The sequence below is a fragment of the Pleurodeles waltl genome, chromosome 10 (genome assembly GCF_031143425.1).
Source record: "Pleurodeles waltl isolate 20211129_DDA chromosome 10, aPleWal1.hap1.20221129, whole genome shotgun sequence".
Classification (NCBI taxonomy): Eukaryota; Metazoa; Chordata; class Amphibia; order Caudata; family Salamandridae; genus Pleurodeles; species Pleurodeles waltl.
Genome location: NC_090449.1, coordinates 220441869 through 220462639, shown reverse-complemented (window position 1 = coordinate 220462639; position 20771 = coordinate 220441869). Strand labels below are relative to the sequence as shown.

The 20771-nt window shown below is 43.6% G+C and overlaps 1 protein-coding gene across 1 annotated transcript in view; it reads left to right on the top strand.

The window, feature by feature from the left end:
- LOC138261344 (multidrug resistance-associated protein 1-like) overlaps positions 1-20771 on the top strand; it is a 616610-nt gene that overhangs the window by 9800 nt on the left and 586039 nt on the right. The window contains exon 2 of the mRNA XM_069210192.1: positions 16144-16320. Coding sequence (XP_069066293.1) covers positions 16144-16320 — 177 coding nt within the window. The remainder of the gene's footprint in view (positions 1-16143; positions 16321-20771) is intronic.

The window sequence follows — 20771 nt, the reverse complement described above, 5'->3', positions numbered from 1 at the left end:
CAAATACTGGTTCGCATACAAATTAGTCTGTCCATCAATCTCTTCCAAAAATACATCATCCATAAACAATTGAAAGATATTGGCAAAAAGGCAAAACGTTTTTCGTATTCACTCTACACCCTGGGAGAAAAGTAAAGGCAGGCAACTGTGGCTGCTCCATGTTTGGTGCAGCCCAGGTGTCAGGTCTTCCAATGGGAAACCTTTCAGCCCCAGGCTGCTGCACTATTGGCACATCAGTGTTCTCCTCTAAAACAGGCCCTTCATCTGCACTGAAAGTGGCTTCCTCATCAGAAGATTCGTCTGACAGGAAACTCACTGCCAGAATCTCTCACTTCCTCCTCTGCATCAGATGTAGAGTCAGTCTCATAATCATGGTCAGAAGACAACTGAAAAAGCATGCCAATAACCTGCTGAGCGGTCACTCTGTGGCTAGCCATGATCCTTTCTAAGAAGTGTAACTTGACAAATGCGCCAACAACAACCAGCACTGTCTAAAATAAGTAATAAACAAAGTGTGGCTTTATTGCAAAGAGCTAGGTACTCAAAAACTATACCACTGACTTGCCTGAAAAAGGTAGACTCACTAGCAACTACTCTGCACAGACACAACAATCACCAATGATATCCCACTAAAAAGAAAGGCAAATTAGACATAAGACAACACAAATATCATTGTGCACAAATCTAAGGACATTTTCAGACACAATCCTGCATTTAGTACACCACCTACAAACATGTCATTCATGCGTGGCAACAATAAACCTTTGGAGTAAATTGCTTTTACTTACCTAAAGCTCGCAACTTCGCAAACTGCAGGTCAACAACTGCCAAAACTGGAAGGAGCCACAGCAAAGGAAGCAAAAACTTTAAACTAGAACAAAAAGGAGAAATAATCTGTTATAATCACAAATGCAAATACTTCGCCAGTTGACAAACACCCCACTACTAAGCATTTAGAAAATTTCCATGGTGGAAAGTGGATTCTGCCGCTCTTGTGGGCAGTTGGGCCTACAGAAAATAGGCTGATCTGCCCCAAAGGGGGTCAGAAATGGCCAACAGTTTAGTGCCCCCTGTGGGGGGCGACCCTTGCCAAAGGGGCCACCCCCCACACAAAACACACAAACACACACACAAACAAGATCCCTGGTGCCTAAGTGGATTCTATCCCCCGTGGGGGCAGATGAGCCTAAAAAAATAAGCTGAAATGGCCAACAGTTCCGTGCTCCCTTTGGGGGTGACCCTTGCCAAAGGGGGCGCCCCCCAACACACCAAAAAAAAAAAACAGGGAAATAAATCCCTGTTGTATTGGAGGTTTTTGCCCCCCTTGGGGGCAGATGGGCCTAAAAAAAATAGGCCGATCTGCCCCCAAAGGGGCACAAGGGGGGCAGAAATGGCCATCAGTAATGTGCCCCCTTTGGTGGGGCCAACCCTTGCCAAAGGGGACACCCCCCCACCCAGAACACACATACACATACAAGATTCCTGGTGCCTAAGTGGATTCTGCCCCCTTGGGCACAGATGGCCTAAAACAAATAGGCCGATCTGCCCCTAAGGGGGGCAGAAATGGCCAACAGTTCTTCACCCTCTTTGGGGGGAGACCCTTGCCAGAGGGGGCACCCCCCAACACAAAGAAACAAAGAAAAAAAATCCCTGGCGTCTTGGGGGCAGATGGGCCTTGAAAAATACAGGCTGATCCGCCCCCAAGGGGGGCAGAAATGGACAATCACTAATGTGCCTCTTTTGGGGAAGCGACACTTGCCCAAGGGGTGCCCCAAAGACACAAAAAACACACACACACACAACACAATCCCTGGGGCCTAGTGGGTTTCCACCCCCCTGAGGGCGAGATTAGCCGAAAATATGGCTGATCTAGACCCAGAGTGACCCGAAACATATAAAGAAATCTTGCCCCGAGGGCAGCGACCCTTGCCTAACGGGATGCTGCCCTAAAACATTATAATATTCATCATCCCTGATTCCTAGTGGGTCAATATGCCCCAGGGGGCCGAAACACGAATATAATAATGCCTCCCATGGGAGCGACCCTTGCCTCTTTTGTTTCCCCTGTGTCTGTTTTATACCCCCATTCACCCCCCAGGAGAAGGACTCACCTGTTTGGGTCCTCTCTATCCACGTTCAGGATGCAAATGGCTTTCAGCGCGTCCCCAGCAGCATTTGATGATGTCGTCAGATTACCGAGGGGGTCGTGGGTGGTAGGGGAAGCTTTTCCCCTTCCATCCCTAACGGGGAGTGTGGGTGAGAGGCTCACGAGGGGAGTGCTAGCGCTCCCCCGTGGGCTGGGTACAGGACGAGCTGGTCTCGTCCCCGGCACACGGGAACTGTGGCCGAGGACGAGACCAGCTTGCCCCAGGCACCCAGGGGGTTAAACATTACACTAGTATTAACATAGATTTTAAACATAAATCAAATAAGTCCAAAGGCGAATACGTTTGTATAGGCTATGGGCAGCAAACAAAGGGCTTCTAGGCTACTAATTGTGCGCCAGCGCAGGCAGAGGAGAGGAATGTGCCATATCTTGATAGATATGGCGTGTTCCTGCCCTTTCATGCAGCAGAGGGGCAGGTTTATCAGCAAGTTGCTTTGCCCTTGCTCAACGCAAGAAGGAGCAGGGGCGACACAACTACCAAGTCAGATTTATCAAGCAATGCACGGCCACCTTGCGTGGCCCTGTGTGGCTCGAAAAATCTAGAGTAACTCAGGGCAAATCTCTGCCTTGCTTTACTCTGCCCCAGGGAGGCATTCAATAGGTGGAGCATGGGTGTTCCCACGCAACCACCCATGGATTTTGGCATATTCCCAGAATTACTATTACTGGCAGACCTAGGAATGCATAAAAATGCTTCGCCTCTCCAGGTGAGGCAGAACGAGGAAAAATATCTTTATTTCTCCTCTTTTTTCCCTCATTTCCGCATTCTGCAGCACACATAGAAAGAGGAAAATGCAACAGATGATTGTTTTTTAGCAGGAAGGTGCATCTTCCTGCACAAAAACAATCCTGCCTGTACCACAGGCACCCCTGCACCCTTGCACCATGATGCATGGGTACCTACTTTGGCGCAAGGCAGCACATTGTGCGTCTACACAAGGAAAGTGCTGTATAATGTTAAATATGGCACGTTCCTGCCCTTGTTCTTTCTTACAGTGTAGTACAGCAAGGTGACTTGCTGCTGTGCACTGCAGGAAAGTTTGTTAAATATGTCCCTAGGTCGAAACAAAGAAATTTCCTTTTCACATACAGGGATGTGGAATTCCTATCGCCCGACGCCCGGGACATCTTGTTTGGGGTCAAGGGCAACAAGTTTTTATGTTCACTTTGTCCTTGGGACAAGTAGGCCCAACCCTCTGCAGCACGAACCCTTTGGCTGCCTGTTTACAGAGAGTGGAACTCTCTGCAGTTGAGGTAATGTGTTTCCAAAAGATAATGCTGTCCGAACTTGTATTTATGGTTCATTATTTGAAAACCTTCATTATTAGGGTGAGTGCTGTAAATAAATGTTTTAAGGTCACACTTCACTACTGACGTTGGTTCCAGTACAAAAAAAAAAAACGTGTATACACATGTTTGAAAAGTTTAGGCTATGAGGCTAAGTATAATGCTCCCAGAATGCTCTCTGATGCAAATGAAGTGTCATTTAGTAAAATGTTTTGATGCATGCTAGTATTTCCCAAAAATATTTCGAATGGAAAATCAGTGTAACCATTTTCAACACGATTATGGGAAGCATGAAAATAAACAAACACTGACAAAGCCAACTGATCTGACATATTTTTATAAGTCTTTTAGTTTCATCAATGCGTGTCTTGTTTTGACATGGCTTTTGTAACACTTTATTGTTGTGGGAGCTACCAGGCCCTCAACATTGTAACAAACACTGGCAAAAAAAAAAAAAAAACGTTTTTGAACTCTAAAAGCACGCGTTGCCACCAGTGGCATAACAAAGGTCCCGCAGCCACCCTCCAGGGGGCCCCTTCAGCACAGCACCTGCCCGGAGTGAGTCTGGAGAGGGGGCTCCTCCATGTTCTTTGCAAAGGGGCACCCTCCAGTTTCGTTACGTCACTGATTGCCACTGTTGTTCCTGACACTGAACAAAACTACTTTGTGTGCCAATATGCTCCTTGTGGAAGAGAAGAATGCGATCACTCACAGTAAAGCCAGCCGAAAGAGAGAGAAATAGAAGTTTAATAAAAACAAAATGTCTTTAACACCAGACCTAATTAGGGACCAAGACCCACATGTAGGTAGCTTTTTGCATGTCGCAAACAGCGACTTTCGCTGTTTGCGACGTGCAAAAAGCACATTGCGATGCACAAACCCAGTTTTGCGATTCGGTAACCTGGTTACCGAATCGCAAAACGGGTTTGCGACTCGCAATTAGGAAGGGGTGTTCCCTTCCTAATTGCGACTCGCAGTGCAATGTAGGATTGTTTTGCGAACGCGGGCGCAAACCAATCGCAGTTTGCACCTATTTCAAATGGGTGCTAACACTTTCACAAAAGGGAAGGGGTCCCCCTGGGACCCCTTCCCCATTGTGTTTTCGTTTTTGTAATGCATCTCGTTTTCCTTTAAGGAAAACGGGCTGCATTACAAAAAAAAAAAAAAACGGCTTTATTGAAAAGCAGTCACAGACATGGTGGTCTGCTGTCTCCAGCAGGCCACCATCCCTGTGAGGCCGCCATTCGCAATGGGGTCGCAAATTGCGACCCACCTCATGATTATTCATGAGGTGTGCATTTGCGAAGCCCTTGCGAATCACAGATGGTGTCAGGGACACCATCCTACATTCGGATTTGCGACTCGCAATTTGCGGGTCGCAAATCTGAACCTACCTACATGTGGCCCCAAATTCTTAAAGAAAGTCACAAAAGTGCACATATGTCGTACCCCTATAAAATATTTGTGAACTGTATTTTAGCATGGGTAAATACGCATGTGTAGATTTTCTCATGTGAAAATCTATTGAGCATTTGCAAGTTCATTTTCCCTCCAGCCACTTTCTTCCCAACCCTGGAAGAAGTTCTAATTCTGCCATTGTCAGGAGTAAATGTCCAACCTTTCTTATTATGGGAAAATATTAGAGAGAAGCTGGTGAAAATCTTTAAAACATGCAGGTTAGTAGGTTTGCAGACTCAAAGGCATTCCAGCCCTGGAACTATTGCTTACTGCTTCCTCCAGCCCCAGTATGCAGATCTGCAGAAAGGTGGAAAATAAGGAAATTGCTACAGTAGGGATTGAAACTGCAAGTATTCAAGCCCTACTATGGTAGTAGCCCTGGCATAATCAGAGAGGCTATTATCAGAGCTCTTACATAATGAGATTGCTGCCATAATTTGGCGCCACACTACATGGCACCAAAGGGACAAGTAGATCTTTTTACAGGACAAGTAGATTTGAGAAGCAGCCTGTCCCGTGGACAAGTAGATATTTTAATAAATTCCACACCCCTGTCACATATCATAAACACCATACTTGTTTATGTAAGAATTGTTGTCCATATCTGACCTTGAGTGTCAAATATTCAGTTTACTTAATGAACTTTAACAATACACAAGGGTTGTGCCTGGTTGGGATTTATAGCCACTATGAAATAATGCCTTGCCTTTTTATATAAAAGTATGTAAAAATGAATTACAATTCATCATGCAACAATTCATAATCTGTTACTCCCTTGAGCGCCCTGAAGAATGAACATCCCATTAAGCCACGTATTACTGTCATTATATTTGGGAAAAGTACCCCCTTCTATACATTCTAAGGATATTGTTGGTCACAGGGAAGTTCCATTACTATATAGTTGAACAAGGCCTCGTTCCTCTAAGGTCATGGAACTTCAAGGAAGTTACTCTCAACAATTACTGTAACTCCTCAAAATCTATAATATCTATTACCTTCCTGATCAAATCAAGGAAAAATGACAAATTTTCACAACTCTTAAAATTGCAATTGCAAACTCAAGAGATGCAACCAAGACTGAAGAGTGTAGCACTATTTTAGTATGTAGATATTTCAATACAAAGCTGGACAAAGGCTTCACTGAGCAAACCTCGTCATTGAGGAGGTTATATGAAAACCACTAGAGCCTAGCATGAATTGGTCTAGTGGGTCAGTGAGGGATGGAATTGTTAACCCTAATTACTCTAGGGAGGCAACACCCCCCCAATGGCTGCACCAAGTCGGACACCCTGGCCAAAACCACCTTTAAAGAAATGACAACGGAAGCCTCATCAATTTTGCCTTATTCAACATCGAGTCCTGGCATATGATACTCAACATGAGTATTTACCATGTTGTTAGAGCAGCAGTGTGAGCTCCAAAGCAGCCATTGCATAAGGACTAAATCACTTATCTATAAATAACAGTCTGGTGTTTCATCGCAATCTGTGGACAGCAAGATGGCTACCTGAGTCCTATGCTCAACTATAAACTGGATGGATGAATGAACTGTTAAAGAAATAGTTTAAAATAATTGTAGAGCAAGGAGAAGCGGAATGAACGGAATGCACACGCTGGAAAGTAAAAAATAAATATTATTTGCACAGCCAATGAAAGGATACTGGAAGCAGTACTTGTTCCAAGCTCCACAGCAAGGATGAAGAATTGAAGCAAAGCAGGAAGCTTGAGGCAGGAGGGAGGCACTGACCAACAGGAAGAAAGAAAACAACAGTGACGTGGGAGCCAATCAGTGGTATGTAAAGGTAAGTAATGGGCGGGCTCTAAGTCCCTTTTAGGATTTTCTTTTTCCATTGCAAGAGATTTCACAAGTGCGGTGCAAGCATTGGACAGGCGAAGCCTAAAAATTAAAGAAGACCAAGAAGAGGACGTCTCATAGCAAAACACTTGAGGTAGTAAGAAATGCACTGAAGGAGAAAGATTCCAGAAGATTCTTGAAAATGTCAAGATGGGGCTGCTTTGTCCCACCAACAAACCTATTTAAGGAAATAGTGATTTCTGAATGACTGCAGCACTTCTCCTTGTTCTGTAGGATCCAAGAGTAAGGAGTAGCCTCAGTGCTTAAGCAAATACCAGGAAAAGCACCAATGAAGCAGCTCTCTAACACCACTTTAAAATTCACAGAGAAAGCAGTGATTAGTGCAGTCTAGTTTAAAGAAACAATCAAAGCACCTTGCTCGACCAAGTTCCTTCTGATGTAAATTGCCACTGGGCTACAAAGACGGCCCCTCCTTTGTGTGCAGTGTTCAGAGCCGACCTCAATTCAGGCAAGCTACTGCACTCCTGGAAGTCAGCATTAATCATGCCAGCCCTCAAGAAAACAGAGAACAGTCAACCTATATCATTGCTTGAAGCAACATGGAAAAATATGGTAAACTCCTACTTGAGAACTTAAATGAATGGACAGACCAGAAAAAATATATCGGCCTCTTAAGCATGCTTTACAAAAGGGATTGGTACACTCCCCTTAGCATTAACTTAATTGCAATGTCTACAACTATTATCTGATTATTGAAACCATAAACTATTCCTCCCAAAATACTCAATGTCCTCCCCTTCCAGTACATAAAACCAGCTTGTGAACATTCATATACTAAATAGCTGGTATGTATGGACTGCTACCTAACCCCAACAGTGTTAAACAGTATTTTGCCATCCTATCTGGGGACGGACCTAGTCCTCCAAACATGGGACAATTCCTATGCATCTATTTACCTTATGGCAGTTCAGAAAACTTCCTAAGGTGTCTTCAAGCGATTAGAATTTTTGTCCCCCTAGTGGTCCATTCGCTATATCATCAATATGCAGCAGGCAGTCCCATTATTCTGGGCCTTGTTAAGTCTTCTTTTAAACTTTGTACCAAGTCTCTTAAACCTGTGGTTTGTCCCTTCCTGTATCGGTTTCTTTCTTCACCTCACATTGCGTTTCATGCCTGTGGGTCATCTATTTGTCCTGTTGCTCACATTATTCTAGAGCTGATGGTTTCCTGTCTATTCACCCCCCCTCCTGATTATAGTCCACTTGAAGAAACAAACTCTGGGCTGCCACCAATTTGCTTGAGGTTTAATTATTCTTGTTGTGATATTAAAAAATAATACCAAAGAGTTAGTCTCATTTGTAGCTTAGTTTATTTTTCTTAAGTTTCTTTGTGATTGATCTAAATTATTGACACAGCAGTAGGATGGCTGGGGCCACATCTTTGTACAGACTGCATTCAGATCCCTGAAACTTTACTTCTTTTTGTTGCACTGCCCTCAAAACCTGCTTCTTAACCTGGAGAATGACATTTTGCAAGAACATCTCTGTGTTATCTCACTTTTCCTTTTCACTTTTCCTATAGTTTTTGACCCTCACTGAGCACTCTATCAAGTTTGAGGTGGGCCTGGTCATTTCCTATCACTTCTGATGAGAGGCCAATCATGAATGCCTTAGGTCGAGACCTTACACTCCATCTTGTAGACTTTGCATCCTCATGTTTTCACAGCTAGCACAATTTTCCAAGCCTTCACATTTTAGCGAAAGAGATTCCACTGGTGTTTGAAGGAGATAAACTTGTTCCACAAAGTTTCACTTCGCTGATCCCACACCATTTACGGTACTATAGGGAATATTCAAGCATCCAAACACACCTTGTCCATCTGCCCTACTTGTTGCCAATCAACGGTCACACAGTAGATCCAGTGCTCAATTTGTGCTTGTTGTTTCCAGTGCTGAGCACTGGCATTTATTTTTCAGGGCCGGCACTTATTCTTCAGCCTCCAGCATGTACAGCGAGCAAAAGACACACATGGGAAAGACGGAGGAAGAGAAAAACGAAAAAGCTTCATAATGGGAGAAAGCAGAAAGCTGCAAGAGTGAGCTGAAGGGGCAGGGAGTGGTTTTAAATGAATTAAAGGGGTTTGAGATGGCTTCAGGATTACGCTGCCTCAGTATTCCGTGCTCGCACATTTAAATGCAGCATCCGCATGTTTAAGAGGAGGGCTTTGGGAACCGGCATATTTTATTTACAAATTAAGCACTGAGTAGATCAGTGTAGCCAATGGGCCTTTTAGGATCCTGGCAATTTGCCTAGAAGGCCATACATCTAAGAAACACCTCTCTCCATCAAAAATTCACGGTCCAAGCTCCACCATTTTAGGAATTAAATGGGATCTGGGAAACCCTCTCAAACACATCCTATAAGAGACCCTGGATAGAACTTTAATGCAGCATCTATGGTGAATAACATTCTGGAAGGATTCCCTCCAACAGAAAAAAACAACTATAAGGTCCGGCTGTCCTGTTTCTTAAGTGAGATCTCCCATGCAAATCCTGTAAGAGGCCCTGTGTAGCACCATAATCTATAGTACGGAACTACTGTACCCTCAGCAAACTCACTCACAATTATAAATGCACCTAGAACAAACCATTTAATAATTTATTAATATGTAGGTCTTAAAACAAAACAAATCAGAAGCAAACTCACCAGGGGTTATATATGGGGATGGGGAACATCAGCCCTTTGCACTGTGGACCTCATGTCACCTATGAAGGACTTCAGGTACCAAGAATCACACAATGGATGGTCCGACTGCCTTGTGAACTATTGTCTTCCTTTCACTCAACTTGTTAATTTCTACCGCTTTTAGCTCGCCACTGTATGACACACACACACACACACACACACACATATCCTTTCACTTTTCATTTTCGTGTACTAGTTCTCTCTCTTCTGTTAATATGTGACAGCCATTCCTGGCCACAAATCTGGTGTAGTGATGCTTTCTGCACACTCAGCATGGGCATTGACCACATCATGGACCTTGCAACCACTGCTTGAAGAAGTACACACTTATGCTGGAAAGTTTACCCGGTGCATGCCGCTGCATTTCACAGTGAATCACCGAGGATTTTTACCGTAGTGGTAGAATTATTACTCATTGTAACTTGCCACCTTCACGTAGATCAGTTTAGGGCAAGCTCTACTCATGACAAAGCATTGTATCATCTGCAGTCAGTGAAGCTGAACCACTTGACCTTTGTCAGTGATTTCTTCAGCTCCAAAAATATGATGGAGCCGAGTGTACTGTGTTTCTTTATACTGCCTTAGCAATGGTCACTCCCCAGTCTCATCCTGAAACTTCTTTGCTCTCGGAACCGCCATTGTGGTCATCAGTTGGTTCTTTGTTATGAGAGAACAGTTCTTCCTCAATCCCTTCATATTGGCTGCTCAGTTTCTGGTCCCCACATAGTCTTACCAGCTGTGTACCCCTTGGCATGAGTGGACAGGACTCAGGGTCTTTATCTCTTCATCACTGTTACTCCCACCCCAGGTTTGTCGTTGTAGGCGCCCGAGCACCTCTTAGTTCCCGACGCAGCTCTGATTTTTCATTACTGAAACTACAACTCACTATGATACCATATTTGTAAGAATTGCTGGAGCTGGAATGAGGGCCTTTCCCATTGTGAACATCGAGGAACAAACAGCAGCTAAGGGGGGTCTCAGCGGAGTCGATGCTCAGTTAACCTGAGTCCCTTTGATTCACATGCAAGCCATAAACTTTGAGATGATTTTTCAACAATAGCCTAATTTCCAGTGCCTCCGCTTTGCCTACTTAAAGAATTGTATACACTGAACTTTAGAAATGGGCTTGGTCCCGAGTGCCATAGCTTTCCCGAAGTATTACACTGTGCAGTCTTGCTGTGGGTGTAAAATATTCTATTTTACTACATTTTTGTAAACAACTATCTGTACAGAGAATGCGGTAATCATCTCTGCTTGACTTTATTACTTTACCATTTAACCTTTATGTATCTTAAGCTTTTACCAAACGTGCTTCATCATTCTGACCCTTCGATCCTAATAGCTACGTAATTCACTGTTTAATGGAATGCTGTAATGTTTCTAATACATTGGCAGTGACCTATAAGAATAAGAATCGTTTCTTAACATCAATTCCGTTTTGTGAGCATCCTTCACTTATAGTAATAGTGCTGTTACAATATTTGTAACATTCTGCACTCTTTTTTATTCTGTATATCAATATACTATCACAATCATATCCATTTCCGTCAATATTCTTAATTACTTTGCACATTCCCGATCCCCCCCCCCCCAACACCATTCCAGCTCACGGTGCTGAACATTTTTCAGTTTGGAATGTTGGTTGCCTCACGGAGCTGTTCAGTGTGAGGAGAGCATTGCAGACAAAATACAGATTCCTACTGGCCTCTCTACTGTGTTTCGCCTCACTTCGATTTCCTTCCCCTCATAACTCCAGTGATTCCTAACGTACATTTCTTTTCGTGTTTCTAATAGTTAGTACTCATTACTTTCCTCATCCTCACCCACATATCAGCAATGTCTCAGCACAGCCCTACCCGCCCGTTTTCTGTTAATATGTGGAATTCTTATGGCTCGTCTGGCCTTTGCCACAGGTTCCATCTGTCAACCTGCAGACCTGACGCTGGCGTATGGACGCTTCGTCAACGATGCTCTAAAGCAGTGACTTCCCCCACTAAATCGTTATTGGAATCCGAGGACCCCCAGGGGTTTAGTAGTTTGGTCGGTAAGATTAGGGGGTGTGAGCTTCAGGATTTCCGACAACCATGATGGCATAACATGTTAAAATACATTGTAGGAGAAACAGTGAGAAGGGCGAGTTGAAGGTGGGTGGAGACATTCTCCTTTACCGCAGCACCAGCGCCATCAGGCCTGTGACACAACAGGACAGGGGCCTGTACTAGGGCTGGCAATGGAACATTTTATATTGAAGAAGCATACACACAGGCTTTCACGTACACTAAGTTGTCCAATGTTGTCTAGAACCTCCTCAGAACATGTAAAATACGAATTGCGCTGGGTTCAGTAGACTGACTTTACCCCGGTGCAACAGGTATATGGTACAGTGCTGGAGACCATAAGTCGCGTGCACTCTTTGGAGTTTACATGCTCCTTATGCTGTTGTGTTCTCTGGTTACTGTTTCTTGTTACAGGCTTTTCCCAGCCACTGCATATTAACTGCTCAGTTCTTTAGGAAGCTGTCACCAATACTCCATATTCCGTGGCTACACTTCTCTGGATCCTCCTATCCCAACTCCTTTCTGAGCATTTTTGCCCCAACCTTTTTGCATTTTCTGCTCCTCAGTGTTTCCCTCCACTGATCATTAAGGTCTGACTCTCTGCCTGAATAGTTTCTACCTTTGTTGAAAAAAAACCAATTGGCTTTCTCACTGTTTTAAAACATTGTTATGCTTGTACAGTAGTTGTATGAGAACATATTACTCATTCTGTATTGTTTGTTCCCCATCTCCAAACTCTTAGTGAAAAATAAGATCTAAATTGTCTCAATGCAGACACTTCATCTGGCTTTCTTTTTCTTTTTCCGTTTCTGGTTTTAAGTTGGTTGCCTCTTCTTTCTCTGAAACGTGTAGAAGAATTAAATATGAAAAGGTTTGTTACCCCGGTTACTGTCATCCCTGACATTCCCTGTTCAGTTTCTCATTTCCTTTAGCAGGATTCCTGCTGCCTCACGTTGTTTGTTCAAGTCTTTGAATCACGATAACCTTCCTGCTTATTCTGGATGGCTGCCTATGTGGTAGATCTCACAGGATTAGCAGAAGGAGCATTCTGCCAGGCCATCTCCCAATCCCTACCGTTGCTCCCTGTGTAAATCTGTGCAGTATGATATGACGGGGGCCACTTGTTCTTTCTGATCGTGTGTGGTGTGCATAAGAGTGCATTAGAGGTGGGGTATCTTCAGTATAGGGTTGCCTTGCTTGTACATATCCTTAAAGGCTAGTAGTGGCAGAGCTGCTACCTCCCTTTTTCGGGGCAAGCGCAAAGCTCTCCTTCCCCTGTAGTAATCTCTCTTTGGGCTTCTAACCACACCCACGTCACGATAGTCACTTTCATTGGTTTCTTGGGCTTGCCTTTTAAAATCCGCTTGCTTTCATTTGTGAAAGGCATGCATACGTCATGCCTTTTCTGATGTTTAGCCCACCTACACAGTACCGGTAAACTACATAAACATACGAGGCTCGATGTTTTAGCATGGTTTCCGGACTACTTTATCTATTTATTTTCCAAGCAGCACGATCGCGCTCGGGTTTACTTAGCGCAATCACGCTCAGTTTTTCCATTTTCAATTTCAGCACGATTGTGCTGCATTTTACATAGTGCGGTTGCGCTGTGTTTTTGTTTTCTTTTAATTTGTGTGGCAAGAAAAGTACAGTTAGGAGTTTACAACGCTAATAGCTCTAACTCGAGAAAATGCGAGACCCGTTGCATTGAAAATGCTTGTTCTCTGTTGTTTGCTTGTGGTACTGTGTACTACCCCCCTTCCCTTTAGAAATTGTAGTTAAACTATGAGAGGGTACTGTTATACGGTTGCCACTAAAAAGGTAGGACTGTGTATTAGGGCGACAGAGCTTCAGGCCAAGGGGACTGAGTCCATCTACAGCATCAGGAACTGTCAACCCAAATCCTAGTTAGCTCACAGTGCCTCACCTGAACCCAAGAAAGCCTCACAACAGTTCCTAGGTATTAATTCACATCTACTGAATGTAGCATTGCAGTGCAGGGTGCCCTCCTTCTGTTAAGGGCCTGCCACGTTGATGGTTTGGTTACTTGTAAACAGGACCTATTTTAATGGTGGGGCCTATTTTTGACTCACAAGTAGGACAAGGAACAAGTCTAAAGATTATGCATATTTGTAAAAAAGAAAAAAACAGAAGTGGTTGTTTCTGGTTTGGTTAGGATAGGTAAAACCATTCTTTCCTATACTGGCACACCCCCACACAGTTAGGACTGTAACAGGGAAGATCAGGAGTCAAAGTGGTAAGGATGAGCTGTAAGCAAAGGGGGCACTTGTGGTCATCAGGATACAAAATCCATTGACTAATCTGAGACCGTGTTAAGGATGGGTGTGGTAATGAGTCAGAAGAAGTAAAAATAAGTTCATGTCTGAGTAAGGGGAAATCATCTTTCCACTCAAGCATGTAACAGATATAGGGCCAGATGTAGGAAACGTTTAGCGAGTCGCAAACGGCAAAAATTGCCGTTTGTGACTCGCTAAACGCGTTTCCCAATGCAGAAATGCATATTGCGAGTCGTTACCGACTCGCAATATGCATTTCAGAATCGCAAATTGGAAGGGGTGTTCCCTTCCTATTTGCGAGTCTGAGTGGTATGCAATACCATTTGCGACCGCGTACGCGGTCGCAAATGGTATCGCAGTTACCATCCACTTCAAGTGGATGGTAACCCACTCGCAAATTGGAAGGGGTCCCCATGGGACCCCTTCCAGTTTGTGAATGGACCCAAAAATATTTTTTCAGGGCAGGGAGTGGTCCAAGGGACCACTCCCTGCCCTGAAAAAATACCGAAACGAAAGTTTTTTTTTTTTTTTTTAAGTGCAGCTCGTTTTCCTTTAAGGAAAACGGGCTACACTTAAAAAAAAAAAAAAACTGCTTTATTGAAAGCAGTCACGAACATGGAGGTCTGCTGACGACAGCAGGCCTCCATGTTTGCGAGTGCCTATATTCGCTATGGGGCCGCAATTTGCGACCCACCTCATGAATATTGATGAGGTGGGTCATTGCGACCCCATAGCGAGTCGCAGTCGGTGTCTGAGACACGGTACTGCATATCAATTTGCAACTTGCAAATTGCGAGTCGCAGGGACTCGCAATTTGCAAGTCGCAAATTGGCGTTTTGCTACATCTGGCCCATATTGTCCTCACATGTTAGTAGTTTGAAACTTGTCTCTGCAGGGTCCTAAACCGAGCTATGATTTGACAGAGAGTATTTGAGAAAGAACACTCCCCCCAACAACTTCACAGTTCTGTGAATCTGAGGTACTAAGCCTCTCTTTGTTTGTCCTTAGTATTTCAGCATAGGTGATATCGAACTATCTAGAATAACAGTGTGTCTTCACAACATAGTTCAATTAAATGACTTAATTTTTCATAATTAGATTTTGAACCAGAGCAAGAGAAATGTGGAAAAGGGAGAACAAAGGAGGAAGAAAAGACCGGAAAGCAGGGAAGAAAAATAACTTAGAACACTGAGATATAGAGACAGGAAGTGTAGGGTGATGGAAGAAAGAGCAATAAGGTGGAAACATGGCTTGGGTGTTTTAGTGTTCAGCAATTCTGGCCATTTCGCAGCTCTGGCAGGCTCACTCAATTATCATTTGTAAAGTGTAACACTCTCACCCCTATGGGGTATTTGGGAGCTCAGGTTTCTGTGTCTGTGCCGAAAAGCCAGGTCTTGAGTTGCTTTCTGAAGTCTGCCAGAGAGGGTGCCGTTCTGAGGTGGAGTGGGAGGTCATTCCAGGCTTTGGCGGCAATGTAGAAGAATGCGCGTCGCCTGCTGCGGGTGCAATGGATGTGGTGGGCTTGTGCGAGGGTGAAGAGGAGCACAGGTGTCTGATGGGAAGTTGGAAGTTCAGCCGGTGTTTGAAGTAGGATGGTCCCATTTTGTGGAGGACTTTGTAGGCGTGTGTGAGAGTCTTGAACTGGCTCATAAGAAGAACTTTGGACTCCTGAACTTACTTTCTATTTTTGTTTATTTATTTTTGCAAATTAAGCACTGAAAAAAGTTTTCTTCATCACCTAAAGTGTCACCAAAAATGTGGTGATACAGTAGAAGGAAGATATGGTGTTCAGTTTGCAGTCAGACAATCTGAGGTGGAATCGTAGTATACCTACTTGCCCAAATAATGTGACTATGGTTGAATCATGATATCTCACTGCGCATCAGCCCTCCAGTCTGTCAAACCTGGGAGCACATAGAGATAGGTAAAACCTCTTATTAAGCACTGTATAACTAACTGATCATTTAAAGATGTAGAATATATGTTGAGTAGAGGTGCTTCAGAGTACTTCACACTTTCCCTTTGCAGCTTAAAGTACTACCTGTTTACAGTGCTTTAAAATTTCCACTAACGAAACTGGTGGGCCGTAACTGGCCCAACAGCGGTGAACGGCTCATTGATTGTGAGTAAGCTAAAGTGGCTATGATGATGCAGTGCAGCTACCATAGCATCTAAGAGAGCATGTGTGCTCCCCTGTTGTGCATACATGGCTGTATAAAACATAATTCTGCATCAATAATCTGGTATCGAACGTTGCATACAATGGCATCATGAGAAGTGTTTGAGAGTGTGGTTACAATTATATTTTCGTTCTAGGATCTGAATGTGACATGGCATACAGAGAATCCTGATTTTACTCCATGTTTTCATAATTCCATCCTCTACTGGATTCCGTGCATCTATCTGTGGATCTGCGCGCCCTTCTACTTCACCTACCTCTGTCGCCATGACAAAGGTTACATCCGGATGTCACACCTCAGCAAAGCTAAGACAGTAAGTACTTCACTTCATTTCTTGCTTTTTTCCCCAGAACAGCGTGTCTTCATACACTGGATATTTTTTATGTTTGTCGAATAGTAGTGGTAAATATACTTAATATTGTTTAATGTATGTATCCTAAAAGTACGTAGCACAGGTGTAGTGTAATCCAACGTAGGGGGTGTGGGTAAAAGGTATCCTTTTAAAAGGGACACACTCAGGATTCTCAAATTCTCATAAAACTGGCCATGCATCGTGTTTGGGGTTCATCCAAGCTCTAACAGAAATGGTGGCAAAATCTTACAGTTGCTAGCAGATTTTCCCCATAAATTGTCAGAAAAATACTACACTGGCTTACATTGGGAGACACGGTAGGCAGTCTTCCCACTGGGTTAAGGTAAAAAAGGCATGCACTCTACAACTTTTAATGTAATGTTATCAAAGGTGAATTTGTAGAGCGCTGCTTATCACCGTGAGAGTATCCAGCTGATGCCTCTAAAAGTTAGTAGTGCTATGGCCTACTCACGGGGGGAAGTAGCTACCAAAGTTAAAACTAGTGCAACTATCGTCTATTAAATCCTAGCATTCTCTTGGTAACCATAAGATAAGAATGATTTTAGCCTCCACTATGAGTTTTACGTACTTGCATCATAATTCCTCTCATCCAATAAATAATGACACCCTGGCGATTGTTATTTATCAGATGTGATCAAGGACAGCAAGTACAAGTTTTCCCCCTGATTGCTGGTTTTGGTGCACCCCACATTAAAATGTGCACACCCTGATACTTACAGAGCTTTTGTCACCCAGTATATTTCTACCGGTCTGACCTGCAGAAATGTATCAGGTAAGCAGTCTGACGGTCAGATTTTACCAGGAAACTTATGACTCTGATACATGCACTAACAGCATCTACTAAGCACCTACTTAGTGGTAACTAAGCATCTACTTTCAAAAAGCAGGGTATCTTTCCCTCTTTCCCTCTTTCCCTCTCTACCTCTCTTTTAGTCCCTCCCTCTCCTAATTTACCTGTCTCACTTGTTTGATCTATTTCCCATCTTTTTGTCTCCTTCTCTTATCTGTGTTTGCTGCCTCATCCTCTTTTTCTTTCTCTCCATGTTTCTGACAGTATTTCTCTTTCTCTACTCATGTTCCAGACTTGCAGCACATCCTCCATCACAGAGAACACGTGGTGGTCTCGATAAGCATCTTTTTGTCTGACATAGAGACCCAACCACATTCATCACAAATGCCCTCATTCCTGACATGCTGTTGTGTGGGCACTCAACTACAATGTGCAGTGGGAATGGTTAGAACATGCTGCAGTAAAGGGAATATTAATACCTGTACATATTTATTCGTATATCACCTTTACTTTTGTCCTTACTATGGGTAATTCGAAAGTGTAGCACATAATGTGATGAGGTGTTTACTGTTGGGCCACTAGCATGCCCATATGTATCCCATCACAGTATGGCTGTCACACAAAAAAAAAACAATTTTCTTCCTTCTTGTGCCTCATTAGGCTTTGCTTAAGACAGCACATGTGCTGTATGCTATGAGATATATTGTTATCCTACAATGGACTTAGAACCCACCCACTGCCTCACATTGGTTGGCTTCATTGTTGCTTTCATTTAAATGCTTCCTTTTCATTAATTGTGTAGGTTTTTATTCCTCTTCTTGTCTTTGTCCTGGCCATGGAGCATGAACATATTACTATATGCTTCCAGTGTTCATATTTTCAGGCACACATTTTTCTTTTTATTTAAGCACTATATGAGAGTGCATGGGTTTCTCCCACTTTCTTAAGGGCTTTCATCAAACTATGCACTGAAATAGATGGTTATTATTCATAAAAAAAAAAAAAAAACTTGTGTGCTTCTCTCCAGCCCACCTAGCCACGCTCTATGTTCCTCTCTCTAACCTGTGAGCTTCTAACCTACTCCCCCCACCGTCATTTCCTCTGTGCGCTTTCTCTACACCAGCTTCAAGTTGCTCTCTTTTTCCTGCTTGATCCCCAGCCTACACCCCAAGTTGCTCCCCCGCCATGCACACCAGCTGCTTCCACCTTTCATTCCGTTTTGATTTGGCCCACACCTTTGATCACTTAGTGTTTCCGCCCTGTGTTGCATCTCCCACCCATTTTAAAAAACTCATTCTTACGTCCAGTGTTGCTTCTGCCCTCGCCCACTATGTTCCTTCAGTCACCCAACCATGCACCCCTGTGGCTCCCGCTTTTCTTTCTCTGTGTAGCTTCTGCTCCCACCCATGCACCAGTGTCGCATTGGCCCCTGTGTTGCTTCCCCGTCCACCTTAAAAACTCACTATTGCCCCCCTTGTCGCTTCCTCCCTTCATCCCTATGTTGTGTCCCCCATTTAGCTTTTTCCCCATGTTGCTTCCCACACCTGTTTTAAAAAACATAACACTTTGACTCTTCTTTTTTTCCTCTTTAGTTACTGATCCAACTCAGGTCAGTAGCTAAAAAGAAAGCGGCTACATCTTTTTGTAGGTGTGAGCATGCAGGGTGCACACACCTACAAAATGATGCAGCCGGTAAGGTCAAAATCTTTTCTGTCTTACAAAAGTCTTTAGCTGTGCCATGCAGCAAACTTTTGGATATACAGTTCCACATACCTAAAGCACTAGCACAGGCAATAGGTCCCAAAGGTATGACCCACAGACTTTCCCAATGCTTGTTTTTCTCTGTTGTCTGAGTGGGAAAATGTGACTGAGATGAAGAGGCTGGAAGACAGATTATGGCCTGGGCCGAAACACCCATCGCTGTGCAGACAGCAGCAGCTGGGGATGTGATGCCTTCAAGCTGTTCTCTACGACTAGCTAGTCACACGGGGCTCCTACCTGTGCATGCCTGTACGGCAAAGTAGAATGCGAGTGAGAATCACAATGGTTATTGTAGTTGTGCGATGGACAGCATAGAAACAATTTTGCACTTAGTTTTTTTTGCAGTAAATCATTTAGTGAACTAAAGGAAAAGATGCCTTTGTTATAGAGCTGCAGCATACCTGACTTTAGAGATGGTGTAGCACCCTACTACACAACTAACTTAGCACCAGTTTATGTTTAAGTGGCGTCAGATATTGGACTTGATCTGCTAACTATTCGGAATGGCCAGTAGGGGAAATGGCAAAGGGCAAATGAGTGTTCATTGCATCACAATAGAGGAAAATACACTTTTAGGTTATGCCTGAGACATCTCAAGCCCTGTTACTTTCAAGATCTTTTGTTAACATAAAAGGGGCTTAGAGCCTACCCTTTACTTACCATTGGTTGGTGTCATCATCGCTCTCATTTCCTTGCTTCTCATTGGTCAATGAATGCTGGTTTCACATTCTCGTTGTATGTTTGTCCCTTCCGTGGAGAATGGACCAAGTACTAATTAATTGTTTTATGAATGTCCATCTAATGCTTGGATTCAAGACTTTTTTTCCTTTTGCTTCCTCCATTGTTGTTGCTTCCCCGTCATTTTTGCCTGCCCCTTGTTGCTTGCATTTTCCCTCCTCCCATGTTTGTTGTTTGCCCCCACACCTGTTGTTGTTGCCTGACTTTCATCCCATCCCTCGCCAGCCAGTGTTGCTTGCCCTGATCCCTCCCACCAGAAAAAAAAGAGCAACGTGGCGGCCATTGCTGGAAGCATCACAGTGCTTGCTGTGTCTCTGCCTCCAACCTCCCGTTATTGTTGCTTTCCTCCCTTCCTCCTGCGCTAGTGCTGGTTATGTCATGGCGCTTATTTTTCTAACTTTTAGCCACATTGAACAGCAGCTAAAATACATTAACAAAGCCAATAGCTCTCACATTTGCAAGACCTATTGGCTTTGCCAGTGCTTGTTTAAATATGACAAGAACCTGTGATTCAAATTATTTTCTCAAATACCTATGTGTAAATGTATTATTTATTTTATACATTTTTTAGAGGATTATGAGGTCTTTTTATAATGTAATTTACTATTTTACACCTGGGTTGTTATGGCTTTTAGTTGACAATAAAAATTGATTGCTATCTATTGCAAGTCAGCAGAAGAGCAGTAGCAAGATTGGTTTATTTAGCTGGACTCTAAGAAGCTAAGAAGAATTAGGCTCACTGAAGGCAAACCTAGATGGACTCAGTTGGAAGCAGTGGATGTTTTCTATGAAAACAGCAATTAGCACACTGTTGCATCAAAGGCACAAGGAACTACATGACACTTAGGGCCAGATGTAGGTATATTCCAATTTGCAACTTGCAAATTGCAAGTCAGAGCGACTCGCAATTTGCGAGTTGCAAATTGGAATGTAGGATGGTGTCGCTGACACCATTTGCGACTCGCAAGGGGGTTGCAAAGGCCCACCTCATTAATATTAATGAGGTGGGTCGCAATTTGCAGCCCTCTTGAGACTTGCGGCACTCACAGGGATCGTGGCTTGCTGGAGACAGCAGACCACCATGTCTGTGACTGCTTTTAAA